The sequence below is a fragment of the Drosophila pseudoobscura genome, chromosome 4 (genome assembly GCF_009870125.1).
Source record: "Drosophila pseudoobscura strain MV-25-SWS-2005 chromosome 4, UCI_Dpse_MV25, whole genome shotgun sequence".
NCBI classification, from domain to species: Eukaryota; Metazoa; Arthropoda; class Insecta; order Diptera; family Drosophilidae; genus Drosophila; species Drosophila pseudoobscura.
Window position 1 is genome coordinate 19,982,982 of NC_046681.1, and position 23,865 is coordinate 20,006,846.

Here is a 23,865-nt window from a genome sequence, read left to right on the forward strand (position 1 = left end):
ACCCTAAAGAGTGAAGTAAAATGATCCCTGCAAAAAAATACAAGTTAGAGAAAGTATAGGATGATATTACGACTAAGGGATACTTGGTATTTGGTATTTCAACCGTTCAAAAGGCTTGTAAGAAAAGAGATGGTAAGAAAAAGTGAACTATATAATATATATTCTAAGTGGAATTCTTTCAACCAATAAAAACTCGTTAAAAACGATATGAGGATAAATATCACTGTTGAAAAACGAATTCCTTTGAGATTGAAGGTAGTATGTCATGTCTTATCCTTATCCTGGCTGTAATAATTATCTGATCTAAATGAATCTCGATATTTGGGTAGATTATAGCTTTATATAGAACCATATACAGTTTGAGCTCCGTATCTCTTAAATGGTAAACAGGACAAGTTTTTCGGCATTGCTAGAAGTATAGGGACCCGATAAAGCCTTGGGATCCTCATTTCCTGCCTCTAGTATTACAGTCTCCAAAATCTTGGGGTTTCCTACAAATAAAAGAAGAAGATAAACATAAAAATTGTAGAAAAAGATCTAGAAAAGCCATTCTACTGCTGAATAGATACACTTATAAGGAAATAGAATTATTTGTTCACCTTAGAGTTGTTCTTAATCGTCCTAGGTTGGAGTTCTAGAACCTCATCTAGGAACTATTGTACCCCACTTTCATAACCCAGTTCTTCAGGGGTTTCTGCCACCTATCAGTGTGTTCTTCTGCCCTGATGTACGGCCACAACAATCCAACACAATCCTCTAGAAAACGCTCCGTAATCCCTTCGTTTGCTTGCTTCCTTCCTGTTACTGGATACTTTTTTCCTTTCGGCCAATACGCGGTATCAAAATACTTTCAAAAAATAAACAAAACATTTGTGAAAACTTAAAAATTGCAAACACGTCTTCATTGTTTACAAAATGTTGGCCGGAAAGGCAGGAAAACGGGCAGGAAAACCGGCAGGGGCAAGAGGCAGGGGAAACGGGCGCTTCAGGCTTCAGGCCTCGGACTTCCATCGTTTTTGCTGTTTTCCTGTTGTTCCTGTCGTATTCCCCATTGTTCCTCGACGGGGGAACAAAACAACAAATAAAAAACACCAGAGAAAAAGGGAGAAAAAAAAAACCGAGAAAAGTAAAGTTTAAATTTTAATTAAATCATGTTATATAGAATGATACACGCGGGAGTGTTCCGCGCAAATCGAAGGGACGGGCGGAGGGGGCAAGTGGCAGCAGGCAGGAGGTGGCATAACCACTTGGGTACACAGTCAATGATGATGGGGGCCGCACGATAAGCGCTCCACAGGGTCTACTCAATCGGAGCGGGATCTGGGGGATTGGAGGAGCCAGGAGGCAGGCGACAGGAGGACCATAAAAATTTGCTTCCTAAAATCAGGAATCCGCCTTAAAATACACAATCTGATTGGCGGAGGGGTGGAGGGAGGGGCTCTGGCGGAGGAGGTGTTGGATAATGGAAGATTTAATGCACTAGAAAAATTATATGTCTGCAAGAGGCAATTTTTTATGGGTTCTGTGTTTTTTTTTTCTGACATGAATTTCGATTTAATGAATGTATAAATCATTTAAATATTGACTGAAGGAATACAAAACAGATTGCACGGCGGAATGGGGCTATAAAAAATGGTTTACGCTGGAGAGCGAGTGAGAGAGAAGTTGCTTGAAAATTCCATTAGAGTGGATCTTTAAAGATTTTTGGGTACCATTTTGTTTTAGATAAAAAACAAATTTGGATTGTAATTGATGAAAATATATTAGTTTTAAGAGCAAATATTTTGCTTAATTTTGTTTAAGTATTTGAGATTTTTCTGGATGTATTCACTAATATTGGAGTTGCCCCTGAAAACTGGGAATATTGCATAGTTTTGATATATTTCTATCAAGGGAGATAGAGTTTCCTTCATTTAAATGATTCCTATAGATAGAGAAAGAAATATATATAGATAGAAAGATGAATAGCTGGGTAGATTGTTATATGGATAGATAGAGGGATAGATAGATAGATGGATAGAAAGATGGAATGATGATAGATAGAAAGACAGAATGATAGATAGATAGATGGATAAATAGATAGAAAGATATATAACTAATAACCTATAGATATTGAGATAAATCTATGGACTGTGCAGATTCGTTAAGAGATATTTTTCATAGCTAAAATCTAGAACAAAATCTAGAACTGGAATCTTTTAGGATCCAGATAAAGTCTTTCTTAGAGAACGAACCCATAGATTTTAGTGCCTAGAAAGGGTTTTTAAAGATCTTCTTTCACTCTTACGATTGTAAAAACTTTGTTTTAAGGGTTTTGATTGGATTTGATTTGAGGGAACTTTTACAGAACTCGTGGAACCATCATCTAGCCATTTAAAGGTATATTTATGATGTTGCTTTGAGTATCTGAAGAGTATCTGCCTCTGCAATTCTTAGAATACATAAAAATATGTATATATCTTAAGGGATATCTCCCCCTCAAACAGTGAAAACACCTCTACCATAAACCCCACCAGTTCTGAGAACCTTTTACACCGAAAAGTATCTGTGTGCCCACCCAATCAGCAACATTTTTCCAGGAACTAATGGGACATTTAAGTACCTCAAAGACCTCTATAGAAACAAATCCAAAAAACACAAACAATTTTAGAACACGAATGATAAATGGATGGCAAATGGATGCTGGCCACCCAGAAGAACCCAACAATTTAAGCAGTAATTATGTGAAGTGACTTCTAAACGCAGTGCGAATACTCGTACATTTATCTTCAATTTTTCACTCATTTAAACAGGATCCTCCTTTGAGAGCACCCTTGGGGAGGGATGTGCCTGAATTTCTATACAAATTTATCCTGCTAATGCCATTGCCTCGTCATTCATTCATTCGTTCATTCACAGGAGCATCAGCATCAGTGGCATCAGTGGCATCAGCAGCTCAAACAGCGGGCTCCTCCACCGCTCCACAGGCGTCTGCCCCAGCAACAACACCATCGTCGCCGTCATCCACGCTGGAAACGCAATCAACTGTTATAATTTCGTTTAAATCATCTCAAACACCTGTGCAGTCCCAAACGACGACTACTGCGATTCAGACCCCAACCCCAACCCCGACAGCGACTGCCACAGCGACTGCTACACCGATTCCGTCTGACAATGTGGAGGATGACATGGCAGCCCTGCCCTTGCCGCCGCTGCCGCTGCCGCCGCCCCCTGGATTTGGTACGCCCACAACGCCGCTGCTCACGAGCAATGTGCTTAAGAAGGTCGCCAGCTTCACGGTCGAGAAGTCCGCGGCGGGCAATAGCTCCTCGAATACGCTGCCACTGATGGAGGCGGAGACAACGCTCTTGGCCACGCCGACATCGTCGCTGTTGGCAACCCTGCCAGAGCTGGCAGGTGCCGCCGTCACAGGGGCAGGTGGAGGCACTGGTTCGCGTCGCGGCTCATCTTATGTACCGGAAAAGTTAAGCTTCGCTGCATATGAAAAGTTCGAAGGTAAGTTTGTCCAAATATTCGTTTGCATTTGGTACTCAAAAAAAAAGAGGGAAATGTTGGTCATAAACGAATCGACATGGGGCTTGGGGAAGGAGTTTTGGAATAAGATACAGGGATACGACTTGAATATGTTGAATGAAGAGTCTTTTGGTGGATCCATTCATCTATTTCATATTTGAAGGTGAATTGGAATTTTTAGGGGGTAATTTTAAGAGAATAAGCTGAAAACCTGATAAATAGCAATGGGAATACACTTTTCCTACATATCTTAATCTGACAGATGGTATTTCTAATCGAAGATGAGGAGATATAAGTGCTATAAGAGTACTACAAGTATATTCTGCTAGATTTTTCTGTACTCAAAACGGCAGCATTTTCCTCCTTGAAATGAAAAGTAAGCGTCTTTTTAGACAAAAATACAGATCCTTATTGCAAAAGGAAAAAATAGATGACCTATTGACCCATTAACATACAATTGACACCCTTAACAGGGCAATTTGGCTTGTGCCTTCTTTATAAATAATTTTGTTTAACCCAAACTCAAATTGGATCTAAAATAGTTTGCCAAGCCAACAGCACTTTACGTTTTCGTGCTAACAGCTGACATAACAGAGGAGCTTGAGCGCGCAGGGCTCTAAATTTTGCGCTTAACAGCACTAAATTTTGATATTTAAAGATATGTTATCGATATTGATAATAGTCCAACTAAAAGCTATTGAACAGCTGAAAAAAATTATTCAGAAATACAGTGGAGATTCTTTTGCAGATGCTTACTGAAGAGCAGCCTTAAGATCACATTCTTAATAGAAAAGAATTTTCATTCTCCCTCCTTTCTCTTAGGCCTTGACCTACAGGGAAACGGGGACAAGTGATTGGATAGCGGATAAAGTTATACGACCTAGTGGAGAAGGCCTTGTAAGTTCTTTGATAGGAAAACTGTCATACATACGACTATGTGTGCTTATAAAATTCCTTGGAATAAGTGCAGTTGAAGTTGGTTGAGTACATATCTTTCTCGGAAGGCCTCTTCTTGTAGTCGTAATACACCCCTCTCTTCTGAGACTGCCCTCTCACTTTGTTCCCAATGCAATCTTCTGGAATAGAAAACTCACTCGCCCAATAATTTCGTAGTACCTTCTGCAAGAGCATTCGTCCATTGTGGTTGCCTCTGCAGGTAGGGTTTCCGCTTTATGTTTCAATCTGCGACTCCAGTGAAGCGATGCCAAAATCAGCAGCAGCAAAGGCGGACCCCCAGTACCATGGAAGGGGGGAGGCGGAGACCCACAAGAGCGCAGACCCATTGAAGGAGAAATATAAAGGTAACACAGCGATTTTTGCGCACTAACTGTTTGCCTTTTGTGTCGTTTCTTGGGAAACATTTAATTTTATTTTCCCATCCCCAACCCCAACCCTCGGCTCCAATCCCCCCGCAATCCCTCCAATCATTCGCTATGTTCGTCCCACGTTTGATTGCGTTTGTTGTTTGCTTAAAGTTAACAATTAATTTCCCCTGATTCAACTTTCAGCGTGGAGCGCAAAATCACTCAAGAAAGGGGGGAAGCCAAATCAAGTCGAATGATTGCATAATTGGGGAAATTTGTGTATGTAAATATTTGGCATATATATTGGGTGGGTGGAGGGGTGGATGGAAAGGGAAAACTTTTGTTGGGTTAACATTTTGCAAGTGTTTGAAGTCGCGAAAACTCTCGCCCATTCTCTCCAACTAAGAAACCAGAAAGAACCTCTACCATATTCCCGAAATTAGTGGCATACTTTCAGGCTCTCAGACTTTAAGACTTTCAGTCGCCCAAGACACCCAAGAATTTCCATAGCACATGCCACGCCCCCTACCTACCACTATGCGATATATATATCTCTATACAGATGTGCGATGCGTTGCTCGCTCGCATTATTGCGTGTGCTCGAAATTCCAGACACAAATTCCCCGTCGAACGGCAAACTATTTTCAACAATTGTGAGAGCTTTAGACAAGAAATAGTTCGACTAGGGGATACCTATTAGCACTATTACTTTCGCAAATGAAAGGCTGAAGATGGGGAATATTTTCGAAAGAGCCGAGGCAATAATTTGGGGGGTTTATCAGTGTACCATTGAGCTGATTGTTTCTAGAACATAAGATTATATCTTTATATGGACATAGAGCAAATTTGAAGACCAGCTTACATTTTTGGAGGTAAAAAGCTGTTGGAGAACTGATTCTAACACAGAAATTAAGGAATACCACCTCTGGCTTTATAAAAATTCAAAATTTCAATTTCGATTAAGATGATTTTTGGTATATAGCCAGATAATGACATTGTAGGTGAGTTTACCAAATTTGATGAAAATATGTCTACAATTGTGGATGCCACAACATTTTTGACCAACATCATTTCCGATTTTGAGAGCTGAGTAGACAATAGCATTGTAGACACATTCACCAAATATTATACACATATCTTTATTATTGTGGATGCCACAGCTTTTGGAAGTATATTCCAAAAAGGTCTTTGAGATACTGATAGATCAAACACTCGTAGAACTACCTTGAAGCTATATATTTATGGTCCTCATCTGTACGTATACGTATCCGAGCATACCCTTGTTTCCCCTTAGTTCGTATTAAAATCTCCCCCGTTAGCAAGTGGAAAACTTTCGCTTAAAACGCAGCGCGAAAATTTTGTTGGCTTTCAAGTTTTTTGGGAGGCGCAGTTTTTGACACATGCCACGCCTCCAGCCAGCCAAAGGAGGAGAACGAATGGCGGTGGTAGTGGAAAATGGTGGCGCTAATTGGTAAGCTCATCGTTGTGGGGGCTTCTAGGGCTCTACCACTGGCTGCTGATCCTCCTCGTCATCATCATCGTCGCCGTCTGCTGCAAATTAATGCAAACAAACATTTTAACGCCTCGCTGGACAAACATCAGAGGAGAAGAGGCAGGCAGGCAGCAGGCGCCTCTAGATATCGCCGGACACGCAATTTGCTGGCTCTGGACAGGGTCCATCCGCAGCAGTCGCTGCTTGTATCCCTGTCGCATGTCGCCTGTCGCGTTTGTCGTCGCCATCGTCATTGTCTCTGAAGTGGCCATCAATTCTTCGTGGCTTACCCGAGGACCAGTCCGCCCCGTGGTGGGCAGAGCAGAGCGGCAACAGAAGCTTTTTGTCGCGACTTTTCATCAGACAGGACGGACAGCCAACGTCCGGCGTGTAGCGGAACGTTTTTGGGATCCAAAAATCTGATTTATATGCTCGACAACATCACGTACCCCAGCAGCTTGTTGTCGGGATGAAGAGATTCCGGGATTCGGTATTCGGGATCCGGGAGGATGAGCACCCTGATGCTTCGGTGCCAGAGTCAACTTCAAGGAGAGGTCTCTGCCTCTGACTCCAAGTATAGAGACGGGCAACAATGTTTTGGCCAAAGCGTAATGAAACAATATTTTTTTTTGGTGTGAGAGAAAACTACTATACACTGAGGGAAAAGGTTGTCCAGGAAGGAGTTGTCGTAGTCTTTGGGATTGCTGAATGCTTTATGTTTAAGGAGGGATACAAAATGATAATTTAGATGCTCATTTGAGGTGTTATGTGAAGCAAACCGCAAGACAGAATGTGAAACACTTGTATTTTTGTATCTTTATATCTTTTTTGGTAACATTTACAGCCCAGCCATCTCCTAACCCATAAATTAGGGCAAAGGCCATATATTTCTATAGTACATGATTTCTTATACCCGATACTCGAGGGGTAACACCCAGAAAGAAGCGTGTTTCTGTCTGTGTGTCCGTTTATCCTTTCGTCCCTTCAGTATCCAGACTCCTGTGTGTTTCAAATACGGTAGACCATATCTACCAGATTGCCTAATCTGATTGAGATTGGATCATTATAGGCAGAAGGGTAACCAATGCCGTGGCCACGCAACTCCTTAACACTCGCTTAATCTCTTCGTCGTGCAATGTGCGCGCTCTGGCGGAGGAGAGCGAGAGTTTCGGCCCTGACCGACACGCTTTTTCCCTCCGTGTAAGCGAAGTAGCTTCCTCTATTTCTCGGCGCTGGCTCTGCCTCTACCAGAGGCTCTTGCCACTGGTGTCTCTCCTCATTGCTTCATTTCTGCGTTCTGCTTTGTGGTTTTCCCCGGCATCGTTTCATTTTCATCCGTTTTGTTTGTCAGAATCGTCCAGAAAGTGCAACAGAGAGTGCCGGGGGAGAGCGGGGAGTGGCTGTAGAGGAGTCTCTGCCGTTGATGAATGCAACGCATGCATGCGTGAGGCGCCAAAAGCCGCTGCACCACCCCCCTTGTGTGGCATGCGGCATGGTGTGCTGTGGTGTGCTGTGGTGTGGGGTGGTGCAGTGCCAGGCAAGCAGTTATGCAAATTTGTTGTGCGTCCGTGGCGCAGTTTTCATCAAAACCGGTTTGTGCCACAATGCCGCGACCGGCGCGCCGGCAATAACACGGAACCAACAACAACAACACCAACACCAGCAACAGGATGAACGCCTACAACAATGGGAAGAACTACAGAAACAACACCGAAAAAAACAAAAACTACTACCACAATGACGATGGGCGATGATGAGGCTCTAACGCTGGCCATCCTCTAAGCCCAAGGCGCATCCTTTGTTGCCCGACGCTTAGCCATCATCAGCCTAATCATCATCCTGCTCCTCCTCAATACTGGTAGCTAATGGGATGGGAATGGGAATGGGCCACAATCCTTGGCATCAACCTTTTGGGCTAATGATCTTGTGAGCCCCAATCGCTGTTTGCTTTGCTGATGAGACTTTAGTGCGAAGATACCAAATAGGTTTGGTGGAGTTGGGTAAATGGTTAGTTATGGAACTACAAGTACTGAAAGGCAATTGCATTTGAGTTGGTTTACATTTGGAGTCCCATTCGGTTACTTTTTGCGGCCATTTCGAATCATTCTCGAGGCACAACAAAGCCATTCACTGATCAGCTTTTCGGGGTTTGTCCTCGTAAATCGCACTAGGATATGGGTTTACTGAGGCTTCTTCGGGTCTACAGGAGATGCTCAACTAGGGGACCGAGCTGTTTTTATTAAAGGAAGGATTTCTTTTCCATCAAACAACTTTTCAGCTACTGAAGTTCGATGAGTATTGGTTTTATTTAGTAATCAAATGTATAGAATGTATAGTATTTAGGTCTACAGATACGTTCTGATATAGATACATCCAGTTGCCTGTTGCAGTGCCTTTTCACTCCAAATCTTAGCACCTCTTGGTCCTCTATAACCTTAGGGGTCTACTCGTACGATTAGTAGCGATCGTAACCGGGTTCATGTGGCAGGAAAATTGGGTTACAATCGAAGCAAATGATCTTCTCCCGACTGTGCGTCCTCCCCTGCCTGCACCAAGTGTCAGAAATCATGGGCACATCGTATTAGTAGCAGTATTAGATATAGATATAGAAGTATACTGAGTAAATATATCTCTAGTTAGTGATAACCATCGATTATTATGGACTAAAGAGCAGACAGATCAGTATAGATTGTATCTGAGAGATTGCAGAACTCCACTTACCATCTATTTCGGTGTATGAAAAGCTCACTTCAAGTAACAACCCACTTGCCAAGGCAGCCATAAAGATTTCCTTTACTGATTGTCGCCAATCAGTCTTTATAGCGTCTTTAGATTGGACGAGTATCAATCGATTTCAGCTATCATCCAAGACATGATCGCGCTATCTTGTGGAAGAGGGAGAGATAGAGAAAGAGAGCTATTAAAAGAAAGCCCAAAACAAAGTTGTTGGCATAAAGAAAGCGCGACTATCGATTGAATGGGAGGCGCGGTGACGTATCGGCAATGACGCACTTGAAATATGGTTTCTAATTCTGTTTTAGAGTTGATTAAGCATACTCGAATTTATAGAAATGATTCAGTGGGGTCAAAACAAAAAAAAAACCCTAGAGACACTCAAAAGCAACCGTGACTGATAAAGAAATCGACCTTGCCAGGGAAATTGTGCCTCTCCGAGAATATACAGAGAATAGAGTTCTCTTTCTACCTCCTTCGACTGCGAATGCACTGGGTTATCAATGAACCTGAACATCGTACATAGTAGTGTCGCAGTTGTCGTGTTAGCATTGATAATACTGATAAGTTTTGACACATTTCAATTCGATCGAAGCTCTGTGCGTTTCCCCCCTTCAAAACAGTCTAGTGCTGGATCTAGTCTGAGAAGGTTCTAATTTTGTTGCGGCCCCATGTCCAGGGCATTGAGCAACGTCTGGTGCTCACTGCTGGCCCAAAAGCAAGCAAACTGGGATGTGGATGTCGAAAGTCCGGCTATCGTGGAGTTGGAGAACTTCCATTCGTCTCCTCGGGAACTCCAGCTAATGTCATTGGCCGCCGAACAGGCTCAGAGTTCACGTAGCTCTCGACCAAAGTGGCTGCCACCTGATGTTGCCTCCTCGACCAGCATTAGCCTACGCATTGTCCGCATCAGCGTGGACCCGCCTGACCCGCAGCTGCGAGCCGTCTCCCACTCACACGCTGACAGCAAGCGTAAGTTTTTCCTCCACAAAAAGTTTTTTTGGGTTTGAATCCCAGAATCCAGATCTATCAGAAGAGTCGATTGGTGATGGGAAAGGTTTTGCTCCCAGACCTCATTGTCTCTTCCTTCGAAAGTATTTGGCTTTTATTTGCCTTTGATTTCATATTTATTTATACTTTGATTGACTTTCCTTAATTTCACTTTTTCTATCTTATCGGCGGGGCATTAGTCATGCCTTTATAAGTCTTTATAGACCAGAAAGTCGACTGTTATTAAAAGACTACCAAAAACTATACTAGATATGCCCTTAAATAAGCCCTACAAACCCTTGGTAGATATCGAACTATTGATATAGGGAAAAGACATGTTAGAGTATCTTTCAACAGCCCCAAAATCTATTCCGAATATTCGCCTAGAAATTTATTTATGCCAAACTTTTTTTTTCCTTGGGAGTTCCAGAGTCTCTCAACCATAAATCTTAGTGGGTCGAAGTTTTCCTCCGCCTTTTTATGGCCAGCTGTGGATCAGATTTCATTAATTCCGTATCCATAATTTTTGCAGGTCAAATGCTGATGAAATGGCTGATATCCACGCTGCAGGGCAACCCCAAGACGACGGCTTCCTTGGAGCTGCAGGAACAATTCAATGCGATGGCCCTGCAATTCTGCAATAATCTCAAATACGTCGGCGTCCTCAAGCAGATCTCCAATGACGGCCAGCTGGACGGCCACTCCTCGGCGGGCTTCAGTGTAAGTTCAATGGCCTTTATGGCCAGGCCAGGAAATTGGTCATCTGCGTCGGATGTTGCCACGTCGCTGGCGGAAATGATGAGAGTCCGCGTTTGGCTGGACAGCGGGGGGACAGGAAGCCTGTCCACTCCGGTCCAGTCCGGTCCGGTCCACAAAACTAAACTAAGTTTCAAGTCATTAGCGTTTGAAGGCAAAAACCCATTGATAATGGGCACTCTCTGTCTCTCTCCCTCTCTGTGCACGCCCCCGAGGAGGCCAACTGTCAGCCAACTTATGCGTCGTCCTGCGTCTCCGTAATGTTACTCATACGCCGCGTCATCCTCCGTCGAAAAGGAGTCGCTGGCGAATGGCGGCAAAAGTTGTGCACCGCAAAGTTGTGCCCGGAAATTAGCAATTCCATTGCAAAAAAACCAAGAAGAAGACAAAATGAAAGACAAACCAGGACTCGGGCGTTGGTTGCACTTGCATTTAGCCCGGACCCCAGCGGTTGTCCATCTAACCCTTTGGCCGCCCCAATTGACCCCTCTTTGGGGTCCCCACTCCCGGACCCCCGCCCCTGTTCTCGCCTGCAAGTGTCAGAACTTGTTAAAACTTTACAGTCGGCAGACGTCAACTATCAAAAGCCAAAACTCACTCTGGCTTCTGGCTCTCTAGGTCTCTAGCTTCTGGGTCTCTGGGTTCTGGCTCTCTGCATTAACAATTTCTCGATGCAGTTGTTGTTGTTTTTTTCCCACTTCTTGTTTCGCTGCATGCAAAATTATGAAACCAAAGTTTGACGCTGGACGAGACGCTGCCACTACACTGGCAACAATCGTCGGGCGAACCTGCAACAGGGAAAGGTGCCTAGGAAGGCTTTAAACATTCGAACCTACATGGTTGTCCTCTAGGATTGTAGGAAAATGTCCATAAGAGAGTAGAGAATGTATTTAATTTGATTGTTAAAGAATTATCTAAGATATCTTAAGGCATTGGCTTTTTTTAGACAGGTCTTCAAACTTTAGGCCAAAAAAAATCATACAAAAAATTCTTGTTAAGAAATGGTCTTGTTTAAAAGGTTAGGTTAATCCGGACGGGCTTCACCGGGGCCACGGATCCGGTTAGGGGTGAGAACCGTCGAGGCAGTGCTTTAGAGATTTTAAAGTCCTCCAGAATCGGGGTGTTTTTTCGCCTAGGGCAGTAGCTGCTGTGGGATCCTCTTGGAGGCCCGCACCGGGGCGCCCAGGTAAGAGGGCCACCTCATCTTCCACTATGAGCTGTTCCAGGGTCTTAACAAAATCTTTTATTCATTTTGGAACCCCTTATTTTCTTGTTTTACTAATTTGAAAAAATCTTGAAATGTGCCAAGAATCTGTTAAGTACGTTCTAGGATTATCGGAAGCATTAATATCTTAAATATTTCCCTTGAAACGTTTCCTATGAATATTACCATGCCAGTTCCTTATTTATTTTCATTTAAACTTGTTTTAAATTAGTTTGGGTTCCTTTTTTGCTTAAATATGGATAGTTTTCCTATGAAAATCTACTCAAATATGCCTTAAAATGTACATCTTTCTGTAACTTCCATAACTTCATAGTTCCGTAAGATTTAGGACAGCCTTTGGGCCCCAATTCAATCCCTTAATGACCCTTTTTTCGCTCAGTGCAGCTACTCGCCTCCCACTCCAACACTCTGCCCTGCCACCATCTGGGTGCAACTCTTTCGTAACCATCTTCAGCCGCTGTGCTGTGCCTAATGGACTCCATAATAGTTGACCATATTTAGGTACAGTTTAGCCAAAGCATCTAGCCTCTTGACCGACCAAACAGCTAAATAAACAAACAGTTGGCCAAAAGGGAAAAAGCTTTAATTGCTCAGAGGCAGAGAGCGGGGCGGGGAGTGGAGTGGAGAAGCTGGTAGAAGGAAGGCCTGTTAACTGGTTCCATTTCGTATTTCTACCGCCTGTAAAACCCCACAGTCCGTCTCCAGTTAAGTGTTATTTGACAGGCGACAGCATGGGGCAACAGAAACAGAAACAACAAGCAACAAGAACAACCACAAATAATGAAGCACTAGATACGAGTATAGCCCTCAAATTAGTTTAGGCCAAAAGTTTTAGCCACAGCAGCTTAACCTCAAATCCCACGAGCCAGGAGCCAAGACGAAAGAGCAGGGGTGGGGAGGGGAGGGGAGCACCGCCAGTCGCACAGACAACACCGTTAAGTGATTTTCTATGTGATGATACTTGAGCTCAAGATTATGATATCACAAATTTCTTCAACTGGCTGCCAAGAACCGAGGGACAGTCCTTAAGCAGGGGCAGGAGGTAGGGGCAGGGGGTGGAGTAGGGGTAGGGGCGGTGTCTCCAAATGTCTCCCCACCGATGTGCGCATCATCAACTTTTTGGGCAACAGGCCAGCATATGCCAAGAGGGGGATGCCAAAGGTTCGTTGTTCGCTGTTCGCCGTTCGACTTTTCTTTTGCCTTTTCTATCGGGGATTCCCTTGTCCCTACATCGTTCCCCATCTTTTCTTTTTGTGGCAGCAGGGACTGTGTGCCTTGGCTCATTGAAAGTTTTGTGCGTTTTTATTACTTTCAGTCGAAAGTTGTTGTTTTTCGTGCCCCTCCAATATATTCTTTTGGGTTTCGAAACTTTAATGCCATGGAATGATTTCCATGGATTTGAATGCAATGTCGTGTCGGGGTCTGTCTTTCTGGAGGGGGGGTGGGATCAAGGGGTTGATGGGGGATTAGATTGAAGCGATTCCAGTGTCATCGTGCTATTAATAGAGCGGCTGAGACCTCAATACATGTTTAATTTAATGACTGGCAGAGGTTTCACTTAAAGATAATTAATTTCAAAGAAAATTATATTGAAATAGGTTTTAATACAGAAAAAATTTTTCCTTTTTTTAAAAAATTATAAAATGTTTAAAAATTATTTCTATGAAAAAATAGCACTGAAAACTAAGAACAGTCCTCGTTTTCTTCAAAAACTAAATAAAATCCTCATTTTCTTTATCAAAATTCAGCCCCAAGCAGGGGGTACCAGGCAGCGCTTTCAAAGGGTTTCCTTTAGCATTTTGTATGATTATTTATTAAACAACATATTTAAAACAATATAAAATGATGCTTGGCAAATTGTTTTAATTAACATTTTGCTAATTAAAAACTATTTAAATCATAAAAACACGTTTTCGCCGCAACATCAGACTGTTGCCCATGGCCCCCCCACCAAACTGCCCTCAAAACAAAATCTGACAAATGCAATTAAAATTGTAATTGAAATTTAATTATGCCTCCAACAAGTGGCGTCCCACACTGCAGTTGTCAGTGCCTGCAGCACATAGATACACATACATGCAGAACGAACACACACATAGATACAGACTCACACTCGTAGATACACATGATTCGACCCTAATCAGTCAAAGAATCTGAGCATCTGACAAATGCAAATCAAGTGCAACAGCTTGCTTTGATGCCTGACGCCTTATTCGATAGGACTTCGTACACCCCACGGGTATATTCCTTCCTGTTGTGTGGGAGTCGGGGTTTATCGCAGTTTACACAATTTGCATGTTGTTTTCGTACTCTAAAGAAGCCAAGAAGCAACCCAAACAGACTATTCAAGCGCATCCCTAATGGATCCTAAGACAACACAAAAACCCTACGATAGACACCCACATACGGAGTGCATAGGGAAAATTTTAGTGTGGCAAAGCAGATGGGTTCAGGAAGTACTATGGGGTGTATGAAAGATGGAATACTTGGGATATTCTGAGACATTTTTGGGGTTTCCTTTTGTGCCTTTTTGGTTAGAGGATGTTCAATGAATAGATAGTTATTCTTAGTATAAATGAGTACCTCTTCAGAGTACCTCTTCGATTCTATACACGATGAGCCATATCAAAGACTATACCATATGGAACAAATTCCATTTAAATTCTCGTTCGTTTGCTTCTTGGAACAGAAACGCAGGGTTCGCGACTTCGCTTGGGCTTCAGCAATGCTTTGGGCAGCTGAGTCGGTCCCCAGAATCAAACAACAATAAACACCGTCTTCCACGAGGCGCAGAAAAGACTTACTTTTCGATGGCGACGCTCAAAAGTCGGTCCCCAAAAGGAAAAAAACAAAAACATAAGCAAATTCATCGAGCATTTGCTTTATATGTCCCATATTTGATCTCAAAGCCATCCATTTGGTACACAGGATATTCAAGGGGCCACATTTTACGATCTTCTGCGTTCGAAGCACAATATTCCAAGAACTACATTCATATTATAATCGTAAAAGTCCTAAATGGGCGCCATTGAGTGTTTGAAAAGCAATATTTCACGCGGTAGATCTTCAAGCTGTCTTTAAGCAAAAAACTCGATACTCGGCAGTTACCACCTCATCTGCATATATGCACCTCTGCTCCCGGCCGCCCCCACCTCCCTTAATGGCCTGACAAAAGAAGAAAACGGCAACAAAAGTAAGACAATTCCCGTTGCGGGAGCCAAAGCCAAGTCGAGTCGACGGCGACATGCACAATCCAGAGAGAGAGAGGGAGGGAGTTTTTGCATTCAGAGTAGGGGGAAAGGGGACTTGGGGCCAATCGGGGGAGCTTTTAAGCTTTGTCGCTTGTGGCACACTCGAGACCCACTTGGAAGGAAGCACTGCAGCACTCGACTCGACTCGACTTGACAATTAGAAGTCAATGGGTTAATACAAGTTTATCTAACCCAATGCTCCTCCTCTTCCTGCAGCCGTACGAGATGTACCAGTGGACACACACGGAGCAACCGACGACATCGCTGCCGCTCACACCCGGCAAACTCGACAAGGTGGCCTCCTGGCCATTCTCAAGCACACCGGCGGGCATCAGGACCTTGGAGGCGTCATCGTTGGCAACAGCGACAGCCGCAGTGGCTGGAGGAGCTGCAGCTGGAGCTGGAGGAGCGGCAGGGGCAGCGGCTGCGACAACACCCACTGTCACCGACAACCAGAAGACACTGCAGCAGATCCTCAAGAAGCGACTCCTCAACTGCTCCACGCTGGCCGAGGTGCATGCGGTGGTCAATGAGCTGCTCAGCAGCGTGGATGAGCCGCCCCGCCGTCCCTCCAGGAGGTGTACCAATCTCACGGAGCTGCTCAACGCCAGCGAGTCGACCATTTACGAGTACAACAAGCCGCAGGAGGGCAGGAGCTATGCCGATGGCGAGACGCAGACGGAGGGCGACTGCCAAGGCTCCTGTCGCTGTGGTGGAGCATCCTTGAAGGGCGGCGAAGAGGCCGAAGAGCAAAGTGCCGAATCGGCTGGGACGCCTGCCCCACCGCCAGCACCAGCGCTTGTTATTCCGCCGCCCCCTCCTCCACCTCCTCCGCCGCCTCCTTTTTCTGGTGCTCCGCCTCCGCCGGCTGCCCCACCACCGCCGCCGCCGCCACCCATGCCTGGAAGTGGTGCACCTCCACCCCCGCCGCCGCCCATGCCTGGCAGTGGTGCACCGCCGCCCCCGCCTCCGCCAGGATTTGGAGGACCTCCCCCGCCACCGGGAACTGGTGGAGGCCCGCCTCCACCGCCCCCGTCTATGATCTCACCCGCACCGCTGCCCGATCCCTCCGAGGGAAATTGGTTTCATCGCACAAACAGTGAGTAAATTCGCTCATGAGTTCCATTTTCCAATGGAAAATTCATGCATTTCCCTCTTTGTTTTTCTGCAGCGCTCCGGAAAAGTGCAGTTAACCCGCCAAAGCCCATGCGTCCCCTGTATTGGACGCGGATTGTGACAATAACACTGCCGCCAGTGCCGCGTCCCTCCTCGGTGGCCAACTCCACGGACAGTGCGGACAATGTGGACAATGTGGAGAACAACGGCAGTTCCCCGGATGAACTGCCCTCGACGAGCGCCAGCAGTGGGGCATCAACGCCACGTAGCGGCGACAATGCAGCAGCAGCCCCAGTTGTGCCTCAGCACCCGCCGCCCATAAAGGAGATTTGGACAGAGATTGAGGAGACGCCGCTGGACAACATTGAGGAGTTCACCGAGCTCTTCTCGCGACAGGCCGTTGTGCCGGTGAACAAACCCAAGGAGGTGAAGATGAAGCGAGCCAAGTCCATCAAGGTGCTGGAGCCGGAGCGCTCCAGGAAGGTGGGGATCATCTCACGCAGCCTGCACGTGCCCTCCAGCGAGATCGAGCATGCCATCTACAACCTGGACACATCGGTGGTGAGCCTCGAGGCGTTGCAGCACCTGAGCCACATTAAGGCCAGCGACGAGGAGCTGTTCAAGATCAAGGATGCGGCTGGCGGGGAAATACCTCTGGATACACCCGAGCAGTTCCTGCTGGACATATCTCTCATCTCGATGGCCAGCGAGCGGATCTCGTGCATTATCTTCCAGGCCGAGTTCGAGGAGTCGCTGACGCAGCAGATGCGCAAGCTGGAGACCATCCAGCAGCTGTCGCAGCAGCTGATCGACAGCGAGGACCTCAAGCTGGTATTCTCCATTATCCTGACCCTGGGAAACTACATGAACGGGGGCAATCGGCAGCGCGGCCAGGCGGACGGCTTCAATCTGGATATACTCGGGAAACTGAAGGACGTCAAGTCCAAGGAGCGACATACCACACTCCTGCACTTCATAGTGCGCACCTACATTGCCCAGCGGCGGAAGGAGGGTGTCCATCCCCTGGAAATTCGTCTACCCATACCCGAGCCAGCAGATGTGGAGCGTGCGGCACAGATCAAGTTTGAAGATGTGGAGATGCATATCAACGAGCTGAAAAAGAAGTTTTTGGGTAAGATCCGCTGGGAATCCCATGGCTTGTTCTCTTGCATTAATCGGCGTATCCTTTGGTTTAGTTTTCAAGAGGACCAAGGCCAAGGTACTGGCTGCCTCCAGTGAAGACATTGTGGAGCCCTTCAAGTCCAAAATGGAGGAATTCACGGAGAGTGCCGACATGTCGATGGCCAAGTTGGATCGCATGCTGAACGATGGCCGGGAACTGTTTTTGGAGACAATGCGCTTCTATCATTACTCGCCGGAGACTCAAACCTTGGAAGATTGCACGCCCGACCAGTTCTTCGAGTGCTGGACACTTTTCACAAACGACTTTAAGGACATTTGGCGCAAGGAAATCGAGAATCTTATAAATGAATTGTAAGGGAATATTATTGGGTTGCTCCCCACTCGCACTGACACGACGATTATCTAACATATTGCTTAATTTGCAGGAAAAAGAAATCCAAGCAGGTGCAGGTCGAGTCGCGTCGCAATGTCTCCACGAAGGTGGAAAAGTCCGGCCGGCTATCGCTCAAGGAGCGAATGGTGATGCGACGCAGCAAAAACTAGTTTTAGCTACGCTTCAGATACTATTGCTAAGCAAAGTTCTCGTTTAATGGCAACATTCTTCACTAATTGTAAAGTTATATTTTAATATTAAACTAAACTAAAGATAAATTATACAAAAGCACTCGCTCAACGTTTTTTTCAATTTGAATTCAAATAAGCCGCCAAATGTTGAACTTTTACAGCACTGAATATGAGATCTCTGGCAGCCCTTTTTATCTCTGCCTATCGGTTGGACACCTATGGACATGCTGTTACATTTTTGAAGATCTCAATTTCCATAGGTTTTCTATAAAAAAATGTTCTTTATAAATTGTAAAATTGAGGGAGATGTGTAACGAAATGTCCTATACAAATTCGATTTTCTTGGCATTCGAAATACATAAAAAAGAAGAGCAATGCTTTAATAAGGGATAAGATGGCAGTTTTTATCTAGGTTCCTTTTCCTATTGGCCCTGTGGTTCCTCCTGGCCCTGTTGTTGCTCTTGGCCTTGTGGTTCCTCCTGGCCCTGTGGTTCCTCCTGGCCCTGTGGTTCCTCCTGGCCCTGTGGTTCCTCCTGGCCCTGTGGTTGCTCTTGGCCTTGTGGTTCCTCCTGGCCCTGTGGTTGCTCTTGGCATTGTGGTTCCTCCTGGGCCTGTGGTTGCTCTTGGCCCTGTGGTTGCTCTTGGCCTTGTGGTTCCTCCTGGGCCTGTGGTTGCTCTTGGCCCTGTGCTTCCTGTTCAGCGAGAGTACGCATCCCAAGAGAGAGCAAGCAACGCAGATCCGAATTTCTTCGGGCCCGCCATAGGGTAGTGGCTTGGCGCACTGTAGTCCCTTCGCGATTGATCTCAATGTCCGTATTTTGTTGATTCTCCCTCACACACGCCAGCATGACTCGCCAACCTTCATGAGTGTTGTCCATCTTTTCTAAACGAAATTCGAAAATGTATGAATGGAATAGCATGGTAAATGATATTTTTAAAGGACAAACCTTGTACTGATGGATTTCTAACAACAATAAGCAGATCTGTTTTCGTGTGAATACTATTTTTTTGTGATATTTTACGTATTTTGCACGAAAAGCATCGCCTACCTGATTTTTTATAATTGGGTCTGTCACTACCGCCGAATTCGTTCCGTCTATCGCACAAAACTATCGATACACATCGATAAGTAGAAAGAGAAGTATTATGATATGTCATCCCCATTGTGTACAAAAACCGAAATGAGCGATTAACCCTCTGTTAACACTACCAAAGAAAATCATGAAACTTTAGTTTTTCTTTTTTAATTTTGTGAGTAAAGAGAAAGGATAGGATGGATTTATAAGGAGAATTTAAAATATATTTATTTTCCGTGGTTTAACTCAAGTTGTTCACCTGTTTCAATGGAAGTTTTTCAATCGTGGTTTTAAATGGGTTAACGCACAGGCACTAATCCCCACTGTATACAAACAAAATTTAAAATCAATTTTTGTTTTCATTTTTCTGCAAAAAGCTATAATGCATCGTTCACATCCGAGTACCACGCGACGGAAGCATTTGATTAAGGAAATGATGGAGGATGACTATGAACTTCCGACAGAGCAGCAGCAGATCGTGCGCGTCGTCAGAAGCTGCGGGAACAATCTCCACGAGGTGGAAACTGCGACGCCAGAGTCGGAGAACTTTCTGGGTGAGAACTGGGATGATCATCTAGAGAAACCACGACTAACGTACACCCATACGTAACTCTAATCCAGTGTCCATGCCCAACAAATATCGCAAGAACATGTGGGTCAAGCGCGGTGACTTCCTTTTGGTGGAACCCATCGAGGAGGGCGACAAAGTCAAGGCGGAAATATTCAAAATCCTCACCAACGACCATGTGAAGGAGTACACCAAGGCAGGCATATGGCCGGAACGATTTGCCAAGAATCCGCCGCAGGAGGCCAAAGCACAGAATGATGATGAGGACTCCGACTTTGAAGATGATCTAACGCCCAACACGAATCGTCCCGTACAGGAATCCGATGAAGAGGACGAGGACACTGATACGGAGAGCAGCGATGAGGAAGACTGACACGAGTTCATGAGTGCATTGTGGAAGTGCATTACAAAATTTTAGCTTTGTATATTTCTCTTATTCTTTTTCTTACTTTCTGCCCATCTTTCAAAATGTAGCAAAAAATAGATGGTCACTATGAATTAAGTGTTGTTCTTGTGGCTGCTGCTAAACTAAGTGTTTTAACTGAATTGAAAATTGTTGCAAAAGCTACATAAAAGCATAGGCGATTAATTAATGCGCGTTGAGATCGATTCTTAAAGCGTTTTATTCACTGGGATTTGATTTCCTTTTCCTGAAGATGCAGCTCGCTTTGATGCAGGTGTTTATGCATTCGCCTCCACCGATTCATCATGCTCCTTTTGCTCGCCATCGTCCGGCTCCATCTGCTTGAAAGGCAACGCCTCGATCTTGGACTCCAACGCCAAGGTAGACGGTCGCGGTTTGGTGAACGGAAAGTTCGTTAGGTCCTCCATCTGTGGCGTGTGTACGGCAATCAGATCGGTTTGCGTGGAGCTACAGTCGCGCTGCTCCGACACGGGCACCTGGGCATCAGGTTCGGGATTGCTAATGAGAGCATACTGTGGCAGATTACACACCATCGTCAGGCAGTTGACAATCGTTCCGATCGAGCTGCGCAGCTGCTGCACCTGGTCCGTCAGCATGGTACAGCGCTTGGCCAGATCGTTGACCACAGAGGCCGAGTTATGATCAAGACTCACGGGGGCACTGGAATCCTCGCCCGAAACTGTGCCCTGGACTGCGGCGACTTGTCCTGCTGCCTTAGGATCCACCACATGCATGGTGGACACCTTCTTCCACAGCGCATTGATGGCCTGCATTTGCAGCTGTTGGATCTTGCGCTCGTTCTCCAGCTGCGCCTTGGTCAGCCGCATGTCTTTGCTGAGTTGCCTGGGGGATACGAAAACAAGAATTAGCTATTGTCTCAAGGAAATATTCTGCCATTCCTGGGACTCACTCAATGTACTCCTGCACGCGGCGTCTCTGTAGCTTCTCTGCAATATCGGGATTGTGTTTCTTACGGGTATAATAGCCACGCCACATTTTCTGTATAATAACCGCCGATGACTCCGTCATGTGCTCTATCAACCGATCCGTACAGTTCTGACTGCTGTTGTCCACCAGCTGCTGCTGCTGCTGTTGTTGTTGCTGCTGCTGCTGATTCCTCTGGGCAGCCATCTTCCTAATGGTCCTCAACTTGTCGATGTTCATCTGCTCGCCATCATCATCCGTACTGCAACCTCCCGAATCCACCGCCGTCGTCGTCGTCGAAGTCATCTCCTGCTGCACTCTGTCTGTTGTTCTAGGGGCCACCTTTCGTGGACTGCTGGTGGGACTCTGGGTGCGCTTCAGCAGGGGACTACGCACGCGGGGCAAATTCAGTTTGTTGTCTGTTCAGAGAATAAAATTAAAAGTGTACTTAAATGCCGTGTTACTACAGAGACTAGTTATGCTTGGCTGGCCACCTTTGTTTTTGTTGATTTTCGTTTTGTGCAACTGCGAGTTGAGAGCACTGACCGTCACCCGTTGGGCAACGGCGGCGGGACAGACATCGGGACTCATCAGAGTCTCCGGCACGGGCACCATTTTCGAGGCAGCAGCCAAGGGACCACCCGCAGGCGGCTGACTGAGGAATGTTTGATCTGTTTTGAGGACAGAGAATTTGATATATGTATATTTCGATATGGATACAATAAATGTAAGGAATAGCGTACCATTATAGGGATTTGGCGTTATATTGCGAGGCGTTGATTCCGTTGAGTTGTAGGTCTTGGTGGTCACGCTGCTGGACATACCGCTGCCGGCCAGCTGGAAGTCGCCATCGTTCTTGATGTTCTCGATTAGCGAAATGCTCATCTGCAGCGAATGATTGAGGGAACCATTATCGTTGATGCTGCTATTGCTGCTGCTGTTGCCATGATAGCTGTTAACCATGGACTCGGGCGAGCCCTGGCGGCCACTCAAGCGGGAGACTGCAAAAATCAAGCATGAAATTAGCAAATATCCAACACAGGTTACAACTACACCTACATCTGGGTGACTGTATACGACTCGTGGGCTTCCGGCGATGAGATGAGGGTGAAGTGTTGGCCGAGCTATTCGCATGATTGTCCATGATCTCTTCCTGCAGCTGGCGCTGATGATGCTGCGCCTTGCTTAGGATTAGGCGCAGCTTGCGATCGTCTTCGTTCTCCAAGGCCTTGCCCACCAGCGGACAGAAAGTGCTCAGATGCTTGGCCAGAGCGAGCTGCTCGCCCACACGGAACTGGCGGCCCCGTCCCTGGCTGTAGAGCCACTCGGCCTTGAGGCTCTCGATGGGATCCACCGCATAGCCGTCAATGCACTTGAGGCTCATGCACCAATTCAAGACAAAAGGTCGATAGTCAAAGCCGCTAAAAGTTAAGGACATACAAAAGTTCAGTGAGATTATGCCGAGTTTTTAAGGGAGGATCCTACTCACTCCACGCTGTTGGGACCCAGGGCCATGTTCACACAGCCATTCTCGGTGATGGAGAGGCTCTGCAGATTGCTCAGATGCGACAGCGTGCAGATCTCGTTCAAGTCGTCGATGTTGTTCTTGGCCAGCGTTAGAGTCTCCAGGGAAGTGGGCAAGTACTTGTCGCATTGCCGCAGATGCGTCAGACGATTGCCGTGCAGGTAGAGCTCCTTGAGGTTGCACAGATATGAGATGTCCGATATGCTGGTGACGCTATTCTCCGCCAGATTAAGGCACTCCAGCGCCACATTCGTGTTGAGATGTTCGATGGTCTTGATGTTGTTGCCCTCTAAATTGAGCACTCGCAAATGCTGGCAATCCTTCAGGCCCTCGATGGAGAGAATGCCATTGAAGGAGAGGTTTAGCTCGCGCAGACAGTGCAGCCGGCACACGCCATACATGCGCAGCAATTGGTTTTTCGCCAGCGACAGCTGAAAAACATAATTTATATAAGCGCAAATTCAGGTTTTAAGAGGGTATCAATTTAAGGAACCGTTTCTATCTTGAGGTACGAGTCAATGTTGTCTATTTTCTGCAGCTCATTCTCGTCCAGTATCAGCTTGCGTATGTTGTGGGCATCTTCCTGCTTGGGCACCTTCTTCAGCTTCTGCTTGGACAGGTTCAGGGTCTGCTTCTCGCTGCAGCCGCCTTCGTCGCCTGCCGTAAGAGAGGGGGGAAGATACAAACACACGTATATGTATACACATACAATGTAAAGTAATTTGATGACTTCATCGGGGTTAGTCCTAGTGGACTGGGGGCTGGGGAGCATCGCGCAGGTGCGACTCCAAGCCCCCCGACTCCACTGCCCAAAAGCAGACTGCAAATTTCGATGCATAGGAGACGAGCTCCCAACACCAGCTGCTGGGCTAGAAACCCCGGTCCAAACCTCTTGAGGTAGCGAAGAAAATTCCATTACTCTTTTACGGCTTACCGCTCATGATGGCTGGTGGGTGGCACAGGTTAAATTCCAGCAGTTGTTACCGAACGTCGTTGCCAGCCGATTGGAGTGGCGTCCACCACGAAAAATCAATGTTGCGGAATGTGGCGTCGCTCCCTCTCAAGAACCAGTGTTTCTCCTCTTGCTGTGCCCCAGCCGTATGCTCTGGATGATGATGTGCAGTCTTTGGGTGAATATGCAACTAAGAGTTTATGGTTCTAGTGCTGCCATGGCCAATAAAATATTTTTTTTCTTTTTTCTTGCCGCTGCGCTAAAATCCAAAATAAATGATATCGTTTATCGTGTTTGTAGTGTTGCAAA

The 23,865-nt window shown here is 45.9% G+C and overlaps 4 protein-coding genes across 8 annotated transcripts in view; 2 read left to right on the forward strand and 2 right to left on the reverse strand.

Annotated features, from left to right (window-relative positions):
• capu (formin protein cappuccino) overlaps positions 1 to 18,187 on the forward strand; it is a 46,521-nt gene extending 28,334 nt beyond the window's left edge. For 3 of the 4 annotated variants that reach the window (XM_015180384.2, XM_015180380.2, XM_015180383.2), the window contains 6 exons: positions 2,899 to 3,495; positions 10,565 to 10,752; positions 15,481 to 16,363; positions 16,436 to 17,512; positions 17,577 to 17,874; positions 17,949 to 18,187. In XM_015180384.2, the coding sequence (XP_015035870.2) occupies positions 2,899 to 3,495; positions 10,565 to 10,752; positions 15,481 to 16,363; positions 16,436 to 17,512; positions 17,577 to 17,874; positions 17,949 to 18,066 (3,161 nt within the window). In that variant the 3' untranslated portion in view covers positions 18,067 to 18,187. Of the gene's footprint in view, positions 1 to 2,898; positions 3,496 to 9,657; positions 10,015 to 10,564; positions 10,753 to 15,480; positions 16,364 to 16,435; positions 17,513 to 17,576; positions 17,875 to 17,948 lie in introns of those variants that run through there. The other variant, XM_015180379.2, reaches the window with a different exon arrangement.
• Positions 18,188 to 18,338: 151 nt separating this feature from the next.
• Positions 18,339 to 19,181, reverse strand: LOC6902850 (hydroxysteroid dehydrogenase-like protein 2). 2 transcript variants are annotated; one of them, XM_015180385.2, is made up of 2 exons: positions 19,035 to 19,181; positions 18,339 to 18,970 (listed from the first exon to the last, which is right to left on the reverse strand). In XM_015180385.2, exon 2 carries the CDS (start codon positions 18,963 to 18,965, stop codon positions 18,510 to 18,512), a length of 456 nt encoding a protein of 151 aa, XP_015035871.2. In that variant the 5' UTR covers positions 18,966 to 18,970; positions 19,035 to 19,181; the 3' UTR covers positions 18,339 to 18,509. The 2 variants fall into 2 exon arrangements, with proteins under 2 accessions (XP_015035871.2, XP_002132586.2); XM_002132550.3 differs by having other exon boundaries at positions 18,339 to 18,965; positions 19,035 to 19,163.
• Positions 19,182 to 19,448: 267 nt separating this feature from the next.
• LOC4817283 (probable RNA-binding protein EIF1AD) lies at positions 19,449 to 20,263 on the forward strand. The gene is made up of 2 exons (XM_001356453.4): positions 19,449 to 19,717; positions 19,785 to 20,263. Exons 1-2 carry the CDS (start codon positions 19,546 to 19,548, stop codon positions 20,102 to 20,104), a joined length of 492 nt encoding a protein of 163 aa, XP_001356489.2. The 5' UTR covers positions 19,449 to 19,545; the 3' UTR covers positions 20,105 to 20,263.
• Positions 20,264 to 20,336: 73 nt separating this feature from the next.
• Cep97 (centrosomal protein 97kDa) lies at positions 20,337 to 23,852 on the reverse strand. Its single transcript, XM_001356454.4, has 8 exons — positions 23,539 to 23,852; positions 23,098 to 23,261; positions 22,569 to 23,035; positions 22,139 to 22,500; positions 21,823 to 22,080; positions 21,574 to 21,750; positions 21,066 to 21,498; positions 20,337 to 20,998 (listed from the first exon to the last, which is right to left on the reverse strand). Exons 1-8 carry the CDS (start codon positions 23,543 to 23,545, stop codon positions 20,413 to 20,415), a joined length of 2,454 nt encoding a protein of 817 aa, XP_001356490.4. The 5' UTR covers positions 23,546 to 23,852; the 3' UTR covers positions 20,337 to 20,412.
• Between the last annotated feature and the right edge of the window lie 13 nt (positions 23,853 to 23,865).